General features: G+C 56.0%; 1 protein-coding gene across 5 annotated transcripts in view; it reads right to left on the reverse strand.

Annotated features, from left to right (window-relative positions):
- Positions 1-12,840, reverse strand: part of LOC140186215 (adenylate kinase isoenzyme 1-like) — a 173,256-nt gene that overhangs the window by 33,910 nt on the left and 126,506 nt on the right. For 2 of the 5 annotated variants that reach the window (XM_072240199.1, XM_072240203.1), the window contains 2 exons: positions 7,216-7,255; positions 1,272-1,307 (listed from right to left, as the gene is read on the reverse strand). In XM_072240199.1, the coding sequence (XP_072096300.1) occupies positions 1,272-1,307; positions 7,216-7,255 (76 nt within the window). Of the gene's footprint in view, positions 1-1,271; positions 1,308-1,743; positions 1,907-7,215; positions 7,256-7,495; positions 7,575-12,103; positions 12,222-12,840 lie in introns of those variants that run through there. The other 3 variants (XM_072240204.1, XM_072240201.1, XM_072240200.1) reach the window with 3 other exon arrangements.

Genomic DNA, 12,840 nt, shown 5'->3' on the forward strand with positions numbered 1-12,840 from the left:
CAGCTACTGGGGATAAGCTGGACATGGACACTTGCGTCCTCCTCTACACTCCTTTGGTAAATCTACAGTCTGCCAAGAGATGAGCTCCACCACAACGTAGACAGTGCACAATATTGTCCGATTGTGAGGGTCCCTCTCACTTGTTGGTGAGATCTGGCGATAGTTTGGACAGTTTGCTCAGGGAACCAGCCTACATTCTCCATAGAGTCACTCTCTTACAGTGCCTCCAGGACGTTCCGCACTGACCAATGAACCCTCCCACAAAGGGCAGACAGTGCCGAGCTGAATGGGATGTTGTGCGGTAATGGGGCCAGATCTCTCCTCTGCAGGGCAGTCAGAACCTCAGCCGTTGTGAGACTTGGCGTCCGCCTGCTTTAGATGGAGCTACACACGAGGGGGACTTGTGCGTCGCGACCCGTCTACCTTGGATCTGCAGAAACACTGGAAGACATCCAGTGATTTCTGAGACAGAGGAGCAGGGGACAGGCCACACCTGCGCTCCTTCCTTTCCGTTCACAGAACATCAACAACAATGGCCAGGGTGGCATTTACTGCCCAGTGAAGGTTGCCCCTGGCTGAGGCAAGCCACTTCAGAGGACAGGTGAGGTCCACCACGCTGGCAGACTGGAGTCACAAGCTGAGCAGGACTGAGGTGGGCATTTACAACATTTCAGTCACCATTAATGAGAGGTAACGTTGCAGCTATATAGGACCCTGGTCAGACCCCACTTGGAGTACTGTGCTCAGTTCTGGTCGCCTCACTACAGGAAGGATGTGGAATCCATAGAAAGGGTGCAGAGGAGATTTACAAGGATGTTGCCTGGATTGGGGAGCATGCCTTATAAGAATAGGTTGAGTGAACTCGGCCTTTTCTCCTAGAAGCGACGAAGGATGAGAGGTGACCTGATAGAGGTGTGTAAGATGATGAGAGGCATTGATCGTGTGGATAGTCATTTTCCCAGGGCTGAAATGGTTGCCACAAGAGGACACAGGTTTAAGGTGCAGAGGAGATGTCAGGGTTAAGTTTTTTTTTACGCAGAGAGTGCTGAGTGCATGGAATGGGCTGCCAGCAATGGTGGTGGAGGCGGATACGATAGGGTCTTTTAAGAGACTTATGAATAGGTACATGGAGCTTAGAAAAATAGAGGGCTATTTCTAAGGTAGGGACATGTTCAGCACAACTTTGTGGGCCAAAGGGCCTGTATTGTGCTGTAGGTTTTCTATGCTTCTATTAACAATATTTGCCGACAATAAATAAACTGTGTACTCACCGACAACAAAAATAATTTTGCATCCCTTCAGCTTGTCTGTGGGGTTAAACAGAAAGAGGTAGTTAAAACTACCATTCAGAACTCCTTGTGGTCTTAAATACAAATCCTAAATCCCAGTTCATTGTAATCCAGACCTCCAAAAAGAATAGTTTTCTCAAAACTCCCAATTACGACTGGAAATCCCAGAAATCCTTGATCATGCTACGCTGGAAGAAATGTGCTCACATCCTGCCAAAGTTTCCCTCTTGTCTTGCAGTCTGTTTAACTCGGAGTAATGCCCAAATAAATCTTTTCCCATGTGGTTTTTAAGGCACCGTATCCTCCCCTCGTAAGGAGGTTATAAAGCTGCCCTCCCAATATCCCCGTGGGTGAGATAAACTGCAGGCGGCTACCGTGGCAATCCTCCCTCATTTAGGTCGGGGCAGGGACCCCTCCCCCTCAAGCCTGAGCTGTCCCACTGCCTGCTGCTTACCCTTTGCAGCAATGCTCTGCACTTTGGTCGAGGAGCTCGAGGAGCAGCTGACACCCATCGTTCACGTTTCTTTTTGATGGACCTACTGGGGCAGAGCTGGCATACACATAGCCTTTCCTTTTCAATCAGTGAAACTGTTTAGCCTGCAAGCAGCCACTGTTGAATCATGTGTTTCCATGGCTACAGTTGCTAGTCTCGGTATTTGGCCGGAAGTTGTGGCTGAACCACTAAGTATTGGAATTCCATTCCCTGCCTCGTCTGCTTCCTTCAACGCCGCCCTAAGCTAAGCTAACAGGCAGAAGTCGCCTTGGTGTTGAGAGGAAGGTGGCCAGTGGGACAAGAAAGATAATCAGTTCATAACAAGGCCCACCGAGAAGTGGGGGGGGAATAAAATGGAAAAGGGAAAGTAAGTGAGAATTAGTCTTTCAGGAGAGGAACCAGCCAAAGAGTCGGACAGGAAGTTGGGCTTAGTTAACCATTAAAATCTCCCAACATTCAAACCCATTGTTTCCTCACATCAATAATTTTTAACAGCAGAGGCTCACCTAGTGATACATTAACAAGAGCTGGAAAGCCACTGACCTCTTGTGAGGGCAGCGACATGATTTAAAGATGCCTTTAAATTCTGCCTTGCCAGAACTCTGACATTCTTTAAGTTCTGCACACGGGTGGCCTCCTTCGGAGAAGGGGGAGCGCAGCATTCATCGCGTCCACAGCAAGATCCCACAGTGGCCACCTGCTGAGTGGGCTGCTGGCTGAGGGAAACAGGCCAGAAGGCTCCCCGACCAACTTATGGAGGTGCTGGTGGTCTGTAAGTGGGAGATAACTTCCTTCTGTTGTCATTCAGGTGGCTGAATTACTCACAGCTTCTGTGACCCAGACCTCCCGTACTGTCTGTGTGGAGTTTGCATGCTTTCCCTGTGACCATGTGGGCTTTCCTCGGTTTCCTGCCACATCCCAAAGCCATGCAGGTCAGCGAGTTAAATGATCGATGTAAATTGTCCCTAGCGTGTAGTGACAGAACCTGGGAAGAATTGATGGGAACGTGGGGAGAATCCGGTGGGATTGGTGGCAGAAGGTGTGTGATGTTTACAGTGAATTCAGTGGGGCAGGGGCCTGTACCTGTGCCATACAATCCAATAAATCTGTGCAACCTACCCAGAGTAGGGCTGGCAGTTAACAGTATGAGGCTCGCACACATTCCCAGGCTCGGAGTCCACTTCATGAACTGGCAGCTTCATGAACTCCACCCTTCCACTGTTCCTCGACACTGAAGGCCAAAATTGTGCAGGGATTGAGCATTGGGAGTGGATCGAGGGTGGAGGAGAAAAGGGAGGAGGCCACAGAAGAGTAGTGCATTTAGGTGGTGTGGAGGACAACAGTGGTGATGGGAAATGGTGAACGGTGGGGTGGGAGAGGGCAGGTGGAGGGTGGGAGGGGCTGGATGGAGTGGATGGTGGGGGGGTAGATGACGGGGTGGACGGTGGATGGGAGAGAGTGGATGGTGGTGGGGGGTTAGACAAGGGGTGGACAGTGGGTGGGAGAGAGTGGATGGTGGGGGGAGGGGGGAGGGGTGGACGGAGTGATAGGAGAGGGTGGACTGTGGTGTGGGAAAGGGCAGATGGAGGGTGGGAGGGGCTGGATGGAGTGGTGGGAGAGGGTGGACGGTGTGGACAGTCCAGTGGGGGAGAGTGGACGATGGGGTGGGAGATGGTGGACGATGGGCTGGGAGGGGTGGATGGCGGGATGGTGAGGTGGGGGGGTATGATGAGGTGGGGCGGTGGATGGAGGGGTGGGAGGGGGTGGACAGTCCGGTGAGGAAGAGTGGACGATGGGGCGGGAGGTGGTGGACGATGGGGTGGGAGGGGGTGGATGGTGGGTGGGAGAGGCTAGGTGGTGGGGTGGACATTGGGGTGGGAGGGGGTGTTTGGTGGGGTAGAAGGGTAGAAGGTGGATGGACAGGTGGGAGGGGGTGGATAGTGGGTGGGAGAGGGTAGATAGTTGGATGGGGGAGGGGTGGATGTTGGGGTGGGACAGGGTGTTTGGTGGGGTAGGAGAGGGTCAGAGGGTGGATGGACAGGTAGGAGGGGGTGGATAGTGGGGTGGGGGAGAGTGGACGATGAGATGGGGGGTGGACAGAAGAGTGGGAGGGGGTGGACAGTCTGATGGGGGAGAGTGGACGATGGGGTGGGAGGTGGTGGACGATGGGAGAGGGTGGATGGACAGGTGGGAGGGGGAGGATGGTGGGGTGGGCGAGGATGGAGGGTGGGCACTATTGGAACTGTGAGAATGTAGAGGCAGTGATGGAATCCAGATGGGGGGGGGGGAGAATAAAATGTGATTGGTGGAGGATGAGGACAGACAGGTGACTGATGGGTAGTGTGGGGACCTGGTGGGCAGGACACCCTGTTCTGCATCAGGAGGCCCCCTCAGCCAATGCTGACCTTTCACCTTCAGCATCACCCCTGGTGCTGTACCAACCCCAGCACCCTGCTGGGCTCGAGCCAGTACGTGCAGTGACCCCAGTCCGAGGCCAGCCCCTCACCACGTCTACAATAATGGGCCCTGAGCCCAAGTACAGGACAGGCAGTGCCTGTATAACCGCATGAGGCCAAGAGCCAGCACCTTTGGGTGGGGGAGTGGGTGGGGGAGGGTGGTTAGTGTGGGAACTACCGCAGTCTGGCACCTCGGTGGATGCTGCTGCAAGTGCAATAAGCAGGAAACAGTCACTATACACTAACTTTGAAGAGCTTTGATCATAAATCTGAGACTGAAACACTCCCCCATTAACGTCTGTGCTTTCAAATCTTTTACAGATACTTTGTAGTGCAGTTATAAAAAGCACCAACCACTGAAACCATCTGATGAAAGGATGTGTGTAACTTTATAACATTCAGCCGAGAGGGGCAGGCACCACAGGATATCATTATGTCACTGACAATAACCACTCCTTCAGGTCAGTTCATTTCAACTATCATCTCAGAACGACCCACCCTGCTGATTTGCAGGACGCCCCTCCTGGGCTTTCAAGGAATGTGATCTCGCTGGCTGAATGTTAACTAGGCTTGATCCTGCAGTGATCTTGGGCTTAACCAGTCAAACATGGCATGTTCTAGGTTGTTAGGTATCACATATTGGGTGTAAACACATGGGGCTTGCCCCTGGCTGGCTGTGTTCCTGGAGGTGGCATGAGATCATGCCTCCCACCCCCAAGCAGCCTCTCCAATCATACATGTCCAATGTTTCATCTGAAAGGGGTCCCTCATCATTCTACACCCACGCACCTGCACCGGTCATAGACTTATAGAACACTACAGCACAGATACGGGCCTTTCAGCCCATCTAGTCCATGCGAAACTATTATTCTGCCTGGACCCATTGACTTGCACCGGGACCATATCCCTCCCATCCATGTACCTATCCAAACTTCTCTGAAATGTTGAAATCAAACCCACATCCATCACTTCCACTGGCAGCTCGTTCCACACTCTCACAACCTTCTGAATGAAGAAGTTCCCCCTCATGTTTCACCTTTCAACCTTCACCCATGGCCTCTAGCTCTCATCTCACCCAACCTCAGTGGAAAAAGTCTGCTTGCATATACCCTGTCTATACCCCTCACAACTTTGCATACCCCTATCAAATCTCCCCTCATTCTCCTACGCTCCAGGGAATAAAGTCCAAACTTATTTAGCCTTTCCCTATAACTAAAGCCCTCAAGGACACAGGAACATACATGCACAAATGCACACACACAGACATGGGCACACACCACCCTACAGAGCCAGAGTGCAGCCTCCAGGGCCAATTCCCCGCATCTGGAACCTCCTACACCACAGGGCAGGCGCTTCCCTTCGTCTGCTTGTGCAGATCCAGAAGTGCGGGCTGATTAGGTGCAGCCCTCGTCCAACTGGCTGGGCTGCACTACCTTCAGTTCGGGAGGGGGCAGCCTTCGTGCTCAATAGGAAACTTCCCTGAGCTGCCCCCAGTACACGACAGGAGGAGCGCGGATCTCCAACGAGGATCCCTCGTACAGCAGGGAGGCCCTGGGGACAAGGAAAACCCAACCTCCCAAGGGATGCTCTACTGTTTAGTTCCTTTGTGGGAATGCACTACTTTCAGAAACCCTTCAGACACCGATACTCGCCAATCAGAGTTACACAACCCTTTTAGAACGATTAAATCAAAGCACTATCATACAATGTTTCATACCTGTTCACACACTGACACAAGTCCTTGGAGGCGGAGAGGGTGGGTGGAAGGAGTCTAACAGAACTTTTCGCAAAATGAATATGCAAACCAGGGGGCTGATTTTCGAGTGGTGGAGTCATACTGCATGGGAACAGGCTCCTTGGCCATGCTGAGCAGGATTCCTACCCTAGCCCACCTTTCGCCAACATCTTTCTGAACCTCTCTTGTCGTAGTGTGTTATAAATATTGTTAATCTATCTGCCTTAACCGATTCTTCTGCCAGCCCATACTATTATTTATTTACTGGGTCAGACACCCTGAGCCAAGAGGCTGGTCCTGGACTTATTTCCTGGCATAATTTACATATTACTATTTAATTATTAATGGTGCAACTGTAACGAAAACCAATTTCCCTCGAGATCAATAAAGTATGACTATGAAATACAGCACGGAACAGGGCCTTCGAGCACCCAGCCCAGCAATCCCTGATTTAAACCTAGCCTAATCATGAAACAACTTGCAACGACTAATTAACCTGGCAATCTTTGGACCATGAGAGGAAAGGGGAGCACCCAGAGGAAACCCACCCAGTCATGGGGAGAATGTACTCATTACCGTCTGGGGTGAAAGAGCTGCCCCTCAAGGTTTCTATTAAATCTCTCCCCTCTCACTCTGAACTGCCACCCCCTAATTCTTGATTCCCCAACCCTGGGAAGATAGTGTGTCTTCCCCCTATCTATACTACTCATGCATTTATTCACCTCTATAACATCGCCCCTCATTCTCCTGCCCTCCAATGAATAAACCACTTCTCCTTAACTCAGACCCTCCAGTCCTGGCAACGTCCTGGCAACGTCCTGGCACACATCATTTCTTTAGTGGACGGTTAAGGGTTAATTATCAGCCAGGGTTCTGTCGCCTGATGGAGCCAATCTGGAGGGGAAGTGTAAGTGTGTGGAAGAGGGATGATGCTGGGATAGGGACTGGGAATGATGTTTACCACTCCCCCTCCATCCCACTCCGCACTGATGGCCTATGTGTGTATATACACACAGAGACAGACACACACAGACACACACACACAACACGAACAGCAGCGAACTGGCCACAGCTGAGGCCGCTGGCTGTCTCTCCGTGAGGAGGGAGGGAGGGTTAATTCCTTTGTCAGCAATCCAGATTCACTCAGAGCCTGAGCCAGAGGCAGTAGCAGTATCCAATTCCAGACAGCAAGTTTCTGCCTGTTAACCTCTCACCCCCGCCTTAGAGAAACGGAGTCATTACCTGACATTGTGAAATCTTCCGTGGCCAGAGTTCCCTCAGACTAGAACAGAAGAAAACAAAAACGGGGTTAATTGTCTTTCCCCCTTCTGGAAATCAGGAACATTTCTCTTTAATGAAATCTAGCATTGTGCGGGGGGGGGGGGGAGCAAGGATAATGTGGACGCAGCCTGCGCTAACACATGCAACAGCATGCCCTCAGATTCAAAGCACTACTCTACGGCACTGTAAAGACGGGATCGGCGGATCGCAGCTGTTGGCCCCGGCGCCCCTCCTCAGTCACCTGCCAGAGCTCAGCTCCAGCTGCCGGCGTGTTGTCGGGCCTCCCTGCCGCAGAAAGCCGTGTCTCCACTGAGCATGTGCGGCATCCCGGCACTGCATCTTGGGACCCACCCCTCAGGCCAGCTCCCCTCTTGTCCCACCCCTCAGGCCAGCTCCCCTCTTGTCCCACCCCTCAGCCCAGCTCCCCTCTTGTCCCACCCCTCAGGCCAGACTGGCCTCTTGTCCCACCCCTCAGGCCAGCTCCCCTCTTGTCCCACCCCTCAGGCCAGCTCCCCTCTTGTCCCACCCCTCAGCCCAGCTCCCCTCTTGTCCCACCCCTCAGGCCAGCTCCCCTCTTGTCCCACCCCTCAGGCCAGACTGGCCTCTTGTCCCACCCCTCAGGCCAGCTCCCCTCTTGTCCCACCCCTCAGGCCAGCTCCCCTCTTGTCCCACCCCTCAGCCCAGCTCCCCTCTTGTCCCACCCCTCAGGCCAGCTCCCCTCTTGTCCCACCCCTCAGGCCAGACTGGCCTCTTGTCCCACCCCTCAGGCCAGCTCCCCTCTTGTCCCACCCCTCAGGCCAGACTGGCCTCTTGTCCCACCCCTCAGGCCAGCTTCCCTCTTGTCCCACCCCTCAGCCCAGCTCCCCTCTTGTCCCACCCCTCAGCCCAGACTGGCCTCTTGTCCCACCCCTCAGGCAAAGCTCCCCTCTTGTCCCACCCCTCAGGCCAAGCTCCCTTCTTGTCCCACCCCTCAGCCCAGCTCGCCTCTTGTCCCACCCCTCAGCCCAGCTCGCCTCTTGTCCCACCCCTCAGGCCAGACTGGCCTCTTGTCCCACCCCTCAGCCCAGCTCCCCTCTTGTCCCACCCCTCAGGCCAGACTGGCCTCTTGTCCCACCCCTCAGCCCAGCTCCCCTCTTGTCCCACCCCTCAGGCCAGACTGGCCTCTTGTCCCACCCCTCAGCCCAGCTCCCCTCTTGTCCCACCCCTCAGGCCAGACTGGCCTCTTGTCCCACCCCTCAGCCCAGCTCACCTCTTGTCCCACCCCTCAGGCCAGACTGGCCTCTTGTCCCACCCCTCAGCCCAGCTCCCCTCTTGTCCCACCCCTCAGGCCAGACTGGCCTCTTGTCCCACCCCTCAGCCCAGCTCCCCTCTTGTCCCACCCCTCAGGCAAAGCTCCCCTCTTGTCCCACCCCTCAGCCCAGCTCCCCTCTTGTCCCACCCCTCAGGCAAAGCTCCCCTTTTGTCCCACCCCTCAGCCCAGCTCCCCTCTTGTCCCACCCCTCAGGCCAGACTGGCCTCTTGTCCCACCCCTCAGCCCAGCTCCCCTCTTGTCCCACCCCTCAGGCAAAGCTCCCCTCTTGTCCCACCCCTCAGCCCAGCTCCCCTCTTGTCCCACCCCTCAGGCCAGACTGGCCTCTTGTCCCACCCCTCAGCCCAGCTCCCCTCTTGTCCCACCCCTCAGGCCAGACTGGCCTCTTGTCCCACCCCTCAGGCAAAGCTCCCCTCTTGTCCCACCCCTCAGCCCAGCTCCCCTCTTGTCCCACCTCTCAGGCCAGACTGGCCTCTTGTCCCACCCCTCAGCCCAGCTCGCCTCTTGTCCCACCCCTCAGGCAAAGCTCCCCTCTTGTCCCACCCCTCAGGCCAAGCTCCCTTCTTGTCCCACCCCTCAGCCCAGCTCCCCTCTTGTCCCACCCCTCAGCCCAGCTCCCCTCTTGTCCCACCCCTCAGGCCAGACTGGCCTCTTGTCCCACCCCTCAGCCCAGCTCCCCTCTTGTCCCACCCCTCAGCCCAGCTCCCCTCTTGTCCCACCCCTCAGGCCAGACTGGCCTCTTGTCCCACCCCTCAGCCCAGCTCACCTCTTGTCCCACCCCTCAGCCCAGACTGGCCTCTTGTCCCACCCCTCAGCCCAGCTCCCTTCTTGTCCCACCCCTCAGCCCAGCTCCCCTCTTGTCCCACCCCTCAGGCAAAGCTCCCCTCTTGTCCCACCCCTCAGCCCAGCTCCCCTCTTGTCCCACCCCTCAGGCCAGACTGGCCTCTTGTCCCACCCCTCAGCCCAGCTCCCCTCTTGTCCCACCCCTCAGGCCAGACTGGCCTCTTGTCCCACCCCTCAGGCAAAGCTCCCCTCTTGTCCCACCCCTCAGCCCAGCTCCCCTCTTGTCCCACCCCTCAGGCCAGACTGGCCTCTTGTCCCACCCCTCAGCCCAGCTCGCCTCTTGTCCCACCCCTCAGGCAAAGCTCCCCTCTTGTCCCACCCCTCAGGCCAAGCTCCCCTCTTGTCCCACCCCTCAGGCCAGACTGGCCTCTTGTCCCACCCCTCAGCCCAGCTCGCCTCTTGTCCCACCCCTCAGGCAAAGCTCCCCTCTTGTCCCACCCCTCAGGCCAAGCTCCCTTCTTGTCCCACCCCTCAGCCCAGCTCGCCTCTTGTCCCACCCCTCAGCCCAGCTCCCCTCTTGTCCCACCCCTCAGGCCAGACTGGCCTCTTGTCCCACCCCTCAGCCCAGCTCCCCTCTTGTCCCACCCCTCAGGCCAGACTGGCCTCTTGTCCCACCCCTCAGCCCAGCTCCCCTGTTGTCCCACCCCTCAGGCCAGACTGGCCTCTTGTCCCACCCCTCAGCCCAGCTCCCCTCTTGTCCCACCCCTCAGGCCAGACTGGCCTCTTGTCCCACCCCTCAGCCCAGCTCCCCTCTTGTCCCACCCCTCAGCCCAGCTCCCCTCTTGTCCCACCCCTCAGGCCAGACTGGCCTCTTGTCCCACCCCTCAGCCCAGCTCCCCTCTTGTCCCACCCCTCAGGCCAGACTGGCCTCTTGTCCCACCCCTCAGCCCAGCTCCCCTCTTGTCCCACCCCTCAGGCCAGCTCCCCTCTTGTCCCACCCCTCAGGCCAGACTGGCTTCTTGTCCCACCCCTCAGCCCAGCTCCCCTCTTGTCCCACCCCTCAGCCCAGCTCCCCTCTTGTCCCACCCCTCAGGCCAGACTGGCCTCTTGTCCCACCCCTCAGCCCAGCTCCCCTCTTGTCCCACCCCTCAGCCCAGCTCCCCTCTTGTCCCACCCCTCAGGCCAGACTGGCCTCTTGTCCCACCCCTCAGCCCTGCTCACCTCTTGTCCCACCCCTCAGCCCAGACTGGCCTCTTGTCCCACCCCTCAGCCCAGCTCCCTTCTTGTCCCACCCCCCAGCCCAGCTCCCCTCTTGTCCCACCCCTCAGGCAAAGCTCCCCTCTTGTCCCACCCCTCAGCCCAGCTCCCCTCTTGTCCCACCCCTCAGGCAAAGCTCCCCTCTTGTCCCACCCCTCAGCCCAGCTCCCCTCTTGTCCCACCCCTCAGCCCAGACTGGCCTCTTGTCCCACCCCTCAGCCCAGCTCCCCTCTTGTCCCACCCCTCAGGCAAAGCTCCCCTCTTGTCCCACCCCTCAGCCCAGCTCCCCTCTTGTCCCACCCCTCAGGCCAGACTGGCCTCTTGTCCCACCCCTCAGCCCAGCTCCCCTCTTGTCCCACCCCTCAGGCCAGACTGGCCTCTTGTCCCACCCCTCAGGCAAAGCTCCCCTCTTGTCCCACCCCTCAGGCCAGACTGGCCTCTTGTCCCACCCCTCAGGCAAAGCTCCCCTCTTGTCCCACCCCTCAGGCCAAGCTCCCTTCTTGTCCCACCCCTCAGCCCAGCTCGCCTCTTGTCCCACCCCTCAGGCCAAGCTCCCCTCTTGTCCCACCCCTCAGGCCAAGCTCCCCTCTTGTCCCACCCCTCAGCCCAGCTCGCCTCTTGTCCCACCACTCAGGCCAAACTGGCCTCTCGTCCCACCCCTCAGGCCAAGCTCCCCTCTCGTCCCACCCCTCAGGCCAAGCTCCCCTCTCGTCCCACCCCTCAGGCAAAGCTGGCCTCTTGTCCCACCCCTCAGGCAAAGCTCCCCTCTCGTCCCACCCCTCAGGCCAAGCTCCCCTCTTGTCCCACCCCTCAGGCCAAGCTCCCCTCTTGTCCCACCCCGCCTCTTGTCCCACCCCTCAGGCCAAGCTCCCCTCTTGTCCCACCCCTCAGCCCAGCTCGCCTCTTGTCCCACCCCTCAGGCCAAGCTCGCCTCTTGTCCCACCCCTCAGGCCAAGCTCCCCGCTTGTCCCACCCCACTGCCTCCTTTCTTCCAATGTTCTGCCTGACTGTCACCTCTCTAGCAGATTGCCCAGCCCAGAAAAAAAACCTCCTTCAGTCTTCCCTGTGTCTTAACCAAGGAGGCAGTCCCCCTTCCTCCTAACCAGGGGCTTCTAGGTTCGAGTCCTGCAGCAGAAAATCCTAGGTTGGGACACCAAGGGGGTCTACTGAGCCACCTTCAGGTGAAAGGTAACCTCTGCCCTCACCTACCCCCTCTAAGATCACAGGGTAACATTCTGCAGCAAGCAGGGGGAGGTGACTGGGGTAACTCCCTGGCCAAATAATATTTTGCATTGCACGGCTGCTGCAAAGACAACAAATTTCAGAACATATGCCGGTGATATTAAACCTGATTCTGAATGATCCCTCATCAATGTCATAAGAGCACATCTGAGTCATACGGATGGTCGAATCCCTGCTGACCATTGAATGACTCCTACAATAGTCCTCCTTTGTTCCCCCACACTCTTATCGACACAATCCCCAGATTCGACTGTTCACCTGCTCGTCAGGGGCAATTCCACAGCGGCCAATGAACCAACCGGCACGTCTCAAGGAAACCCGAGCACCCAGAAGAAACCCATGGAACCACAGGGAGAATGTGCAAACACAGAAAGGTCTGTGGGATGGGGGAAGAGTGTAAGGAAATCAGGACTGAGTTTGGCTGGTGGGAACTGTGAGCCAGCGGCTCCACCAGGTGCACGATTGTGTGCTGTTCCTCTTCTTCTATTTCCGGCAGTTTAGAGGCATCTAGGCGTATTACTGCCCTCTGCAGGAATGTATCATTAATTATAGAACTTCAAGGAACTCAAATTCTCAAATATAACCTAGTCTCACATATAAACTGAATAATAAACTCTTCAATCAGATGTTGATTCTCTTGATGGCCAAACAAAGATTTAATAGAAAACCAAAATACATTTAAGCCAGACAGCCTCCGTCCTGTGTTTTTGTGATATCACACCGGAGGAATATTGTATCACTTCTTAATGCATGCATTACTAAATGACAATAAAAGAGGACTGTGTGTCTTCATAATCTAATCTAATCTTGAACAGCATGCTTCTTTCAATTTTGTTTCGATTACAGCTCAGCAAAACATGCTGGACTGTCTCTGGACCACCACAGTCACATAATCCAGTAGGATGTTTTCCTATTATCTTTAAATAATCGTTTAGCCCACAATGCTCCAACCTAAGTCTTGTTAATTTAACCATATCTCTACGATTTAAAAGGTA

Source organism: Mobula birostris, chromosome 22, assembly GCF_030028105.1.
Source record: "Mobula birostris isolate sMobBir1 chromosome 22, sMobBir1.hap1, whole genome shotgun sequence".
NCBI lineage: Eukaryota > Metazoa > Chordata > Chondrichthyes > Myliobatiformes > Myliobatidae > Mobula > Mobula birostris.